At 44.3% G+C, this 4,983-nt stretch overlaps 1 protein-coding gene across 1 annotated transcript in view; it reads left to right on the top strand.

Moving 5' to 3' along the window:
- Nucleotides 1–4,983, top strand: part of EIF2AK4 (eukaryotic translation initiation factor 2 alpha kinase 4) — a 109,946-nt gene that overhangs the window by 90,783 nt on the left and 14,180 nt on the right. The window contains exons 29-30 of the mRNA XM_017867694.1: nt 1,542–1,649; nt 3,308–3,436. Coding sequence (XP_017723183.1) covers nt 1,542–1,649; nt 3,308–3,436 — 237 coding nt within the window. The remainder of the gene's footprint in view (nt 1–1,541; nt 1,650–3,307; nt 3,437–4,983) is intronic.

Genomic DNA, 4,983 nt, shown 5'->3' with positions numbered 1-4,983 from the left:
TTTTTTTGGAGACAGGGTCTTGCTCTGTCACCCTGGCTGGAGTGCAGTGGCATAATCTTGGCTCACTGCAGCCTCAACCTCCCTGGGCTCAAACGATTCTCTCACCTTAGCCTCCCAAGTAGCTGAGACTACAGGCATGCACCACCACACCCAGCTAATTTTTTGTATTTTCAGTAGAGACAGGGTTTTGTCGTGTTGCCCAGGCTGGTCTCAAACTCCTGAGCTCAAGCAATCCACCCGCCTAAGCCTCTCAGAGTGCTGGGATTACAGGCGTGAGCCACCGCACTAGCCCTTGCATAAGCATAGTAAAATATCAAAACCAGAAAATTGACATTTGTACAATGTATGTGCATCATTCTTTTCCATTTTGTCATGTGTACATTCCCATAACAACCACCATAATCAAGGTACAGAACTATTCCATCACCACAAAGATTTATGGGTATCAACATCTTATCAATTGAAATGAAATGTAGAAACTTTACCTCCCTGTATGTCTCTTTACCTCATGCCCCATTTATAATATAACTGTCTTAAATATTTCTTCTAATACATTGAGATCCACATCAAACAGTGTTAAATTTTTTACTTTACTGCTAAATATAATTAGAAAACTCAAGGAGAGAAGAAAGTCTATTGTATTTACCCCAAATTTCTGGTTTGTGATGAGAAATTTGCTGTTATTTGAATTACTTTTCCCCTATAGGAAAGGTATTTCTGACTTGATGCTTTAAAGATTCTTTTCTTTGTCTTTAGTTTCAAGTTAAATTATGATGTGTCTGGGCATGAGTTTCTTTGGATTTATCCTGTCAAGGGTTTGCTTAGCTTCTTAAATCTATAGGTATATGTCTTTTGTGAATTTGGGGGATTTCTTCAGGTGTTATTTCTTTGAATATTTTTTTCAGTCTCACCCTCTTTTTTCTCTCCTTCTATGACCCCAGTGACATGAATGTCCTTGAGGTTATGGAACATTTTTGTCCAGGCTGATCTCACACTCCTGGCTGCAAGCAATCCTCCTGTCTTGGCCTTTCAAAGCCCTGGGATTATGGGTGTGAGCCACCACACCTGACCTGTAATTTTAAATTATTTAGTAACAGTAAGTAAAAAGAGACAAGTGGTACCAATTTTATAATATATTTTATTTAACCTAGTATATCCAAAATATTATTTCAACATGTACTCAAACTTCTAAAAATTATTAACAAGGATTTTACATTTTTTTCAAAGTCTTTGCAGCCAGTATGTGTTTTACATGTACAGCATGTGTCAATTTGGATTAGCCGTATTTCAAATGCTCAGTGGTCACTTGTGACTAGTGGCTGCCATATTGAACAGTTCAGAGTTAGATGTAACATTTGTTAATATTTTTCTAAATTTGCATGTGTGCTTGCTTCTCTCTTTTACTACACACATACATTTCTTTTTGTTGAACTCTTTGATGATGAGCTGCTGACAGAGCGCTCACTCTTTAGTCATTGTTTTCCCCATAATCACATTTTCTTTGCTATTTCATAACTGTAACTGTTTATGTCTCTCCACAGATTCCCCAGTTTAGAGGGCCACAAGCTCTGGGGCCAGTTCCCACTGCCATTGGGGTCAGCATAGCTATAGACAAGATATCTGCTGCTGTCCTCAACATGGAGGAACCTGTAAGTCTGGCTTGGCTTCCCAGCATACTTCGAGGTGTCTTTCATTTCTAAAAGTGTGATTTGGCTTTTGCAGTCATTTACATGGGGCTTCAGATGTGAAAGCTATAGACCCAGGGTTTTGAAACTTACCTTTAATATGGTAGACAAGCCTAAGACTTGATGTCAATCTTTGCATTTCAGTCCTTATCATCTGTTCTCTAGCTGGGTGACCTTAGACCAGGGGTCCCCAACCCCTGGGCGGCAGACCAGTACCCATCTGGGTTAGGAACCTGTTAGGAACTGGGCTGCACAGCAGGAGGTGAACAGCGGGCTAGTAAACATTATCACCTGAGCTCCACCTCCTGTCAGATCAGTGGTGGCATTAGATTCTATAGGAGCATGAACCTTGTTGTGAACTGTGCACGCAAGGGATCTAGACTGCACGCTCCTTATGAGAATCTAACTAATGCCTGATGATCCTAGGTGGAATAGTTTCATTCCAAAAGCATCTCCTTCCCACCCCCGCACCATCCATGGAAAAATTTTCTTCCATGAAACCAGTCCCTGGTGCCAAAAAGGTTGAAGACTTCTGCCTTAGACATTAATTCATCCTTCCCTAGCCTCACTTTCCTTATCTGTAATGTACCATATAAATGTGAGATATTATAGTTATTAACAGGCTCTTATCAAAATTTCTTATTCAGGCCAGGCATGGTGGCTCACGCCTATAATCCCAGCACTTTGGAAGGGCGACGCAGGCAGATCGCTTGAGCCCAGGAGTTCAAGACTAGCCTGGGCAACATAGCGAAACCCCATCTCTACCAAAAAATACAAAATTAGCCAGATGTGGTTAATTAGCTATGCACCTGCAGTTCCAGCTACTCAGGAGGCTGAGATGGGACAATCGCTTGAACCCAGGACGGGGAGGTTGTAGTGAGCTGAAATCATGCCACTTGCACTCCAGCTTTGGCAACAGAGCCAGACCCTGTCAAAAAAAAAAAAAAAAATCCTGCTGTGGTCTGCAAAGCTAGAAATAGCTTTTTTTCCCCTTATATTTCAGGCAAGATTAGTTTTCCCAGAGAAAATAGTATTTTCCTAAATGGCTCAGGATAGTTGAAATAATTTCTGTCTTGAAAGACTAATGTAACTTTTTTTTTTTTACTATGGCTGAACATGGTAGCTCATGCCTGTAATCCCAGTTGTATCCCAATAAGGCCAAGGCAGGTGGATCACTTGAGGCCAGAAGTTTGAGACCAGCCTGGCCAACAAGGCGGAACATCATCCCTACTAAAAACATAAAAAAAAAAAAATTTTAGCCAGGCGTGCAGGCGTGGTGGTGCACGTCTGTAATCCCAGCCACTCTGGAGGCTGAGGCAGGAGACTTGCTTAAACCCAGGAGGCAGAGGTTACAGTGAGCTGAGATCGTGCCACTGTATACCAGCCTGGGCGACAGAGTGAGACTCTGTCTCAGAAAAAAAAAGGAAAAGTTTTTTGACTGTGTCTTTTTTTTTTTTTTTTAACAATGTTGTTTTGAAGCCAGGCCTTCGGCACACTGCGTTTCTATATGGGATTTCAGGAATGCCCATCTTCCCAAGAATGCTGGCTCCTCTCCTGATGCTGGTTTCACTTCCATGCCTGCAGTCTTGCTCCTCTAACTGTAACCGTTGTTTCTGATCCAGGTTACAATAAGCTCTTGTGACCTCCTGGTTGTAAGTGTTGGCCAGATGTCTATGTCCAGGGCCATCAACCTAACCCAGAAGCTCTGGACAGCAGGCATCACAGCAGAAATCATGTACGACTGGTCACAGGTAATGGGACAAAAGGCACCTGTGAGTGAAGTGCAAATAGCTATGGCTCTCATGGCAAATATCCTCTGCACCTTTAGACTGTCAGACTCTGTTTATCTCTGTAATTCGAGTTGCCTCCTGTGTTAGTTTCTGATTGCTGCAGTAACCAATTACCACAAACTTACTGGCTTAAACACATATTTATTATCTTACATTTCTGGAAGTCAGAAATCCAAAAGCACTTTCACTGAGTTAAATACAACAGGGCTGGCTCCTCTGGAAGCTCTAGGGGAGAATCTGTGTCCTTGCCTTTTCCAGCTCCTGGAGGCCTCCTGCATTCCTTGGCTCATGGCTTCTTCCTCCATCATCACACTCAACAATGAAGCGCCTCCTTCCTCGCTGACCTGTGCTTCTGTTCTTACTGTCCAGCTCTCTCATACATGCACCCTGTGATTACACTGGGCCCACCCAGATAATCCTGGTTGATCACTAACAGGTTCTAGGAATGAGGATATGGACACCTTTGCAGGGCTGTACACCAGCCTACCACACTTGCAAAGGCACTCGGTGCTTAGTGTGTTTTGGGCTCTGTATCCTGAGACCTCCCACAGCATGCAGGCCTGACACTTGCCATGGGTGTGGAGGTGTGGAAAGTGGCACCCAGGACACATACCTGCCCTTTGGAATGGGGGGTGTAAGGAGATCATAGAAGGGGTACACTCCCAGGAGATCACCCAGGTTGTACCCACATTCGCCCACACTGAAGGTGCCCCAGAGCATGGCGATGACCAGGGACACAGACCCACTACCCTCCCACCTGCTCTGTTTACATCACCTGCTGGGAGGCTTCTGAAGCTGCTGCTGTTTACTTGCCTGTGTGTGTGTGTGTGTATGTGTGTGTGTGTGTGTGTGTGTGTGTGTTGTATCAAAATTCATATCAGAAGTGTACTGAGCAACAATTTTTTTTTTTTTTTTTATGAGACAGGAGTCTCGCTCTGTCACCCAGGCTGGAGTGCAGTGGCCGGATCTCAGCTCACTGCAAGCTCCGCCTCCCGGGTTCACGCCATTCTCCTGCCTCAGCCTCCCGAGTAGCTGGGACTACAGGCGCCCGCCACCTCGCCTGGCTAATTTTTTGTATTTTAGTAGAGACGGGGTTTCACCATGTTAGCCAGGATGGTCTCGATCTCCTGACCTCGTGATCCGCCTGCCTCGGCCTCCCAAAGTGCTGGGATTACAGGCTTAAGCCACCGCGCCCGGCTTTGAGCAACAATTTTTAATCATTTGACAGAACAGTATCCTCTTCCACTTGTTCACTTGTTTCATAAATCATTAGAGAAGTGTTCTATCCTGCAGTAAAATCCAAGCCTAGTGGTCAGTGACCTCAGTCCTATACAGTGGCGTCCCGCCGGCTTCTCTGCCCTGTCCTGGTTTGTTTTGTCAATTCTGCTTTTCACCTTCCCTTATTTCCTTTGTTTTTTTCATTTTCCTCAGAGGCTTTTTCAGTGTGTGTGTGTCTGTGTGTGTGTGTGTGTGTGTGTCTGTGTGTGTGTGTGTGTGTGTGTGTGTGT

This window comes from Rhinopithecus bieti, unplaced genomic scaffold (assembly GCF_001698545.2).
Source record: "Rhinopithecus bieti isolate Rb0 unplaced genomic scaffold, ASM169854v2 scaffold_115, whole genome shotgun sequence".
Classification (NCBI taxonomy): domain Eukaryota; kingdom Metazoa; phylum Chordata; class Mammalia; order Primates; family Cercopithecidae; genus Rhinopithecus; species Rhinopithecus bieti.
The sequence above is the reverse complement of the archived record's forward strand: the minus strand, read 5'-3'. Positions and strand labels throughout refer to the sequence as shown.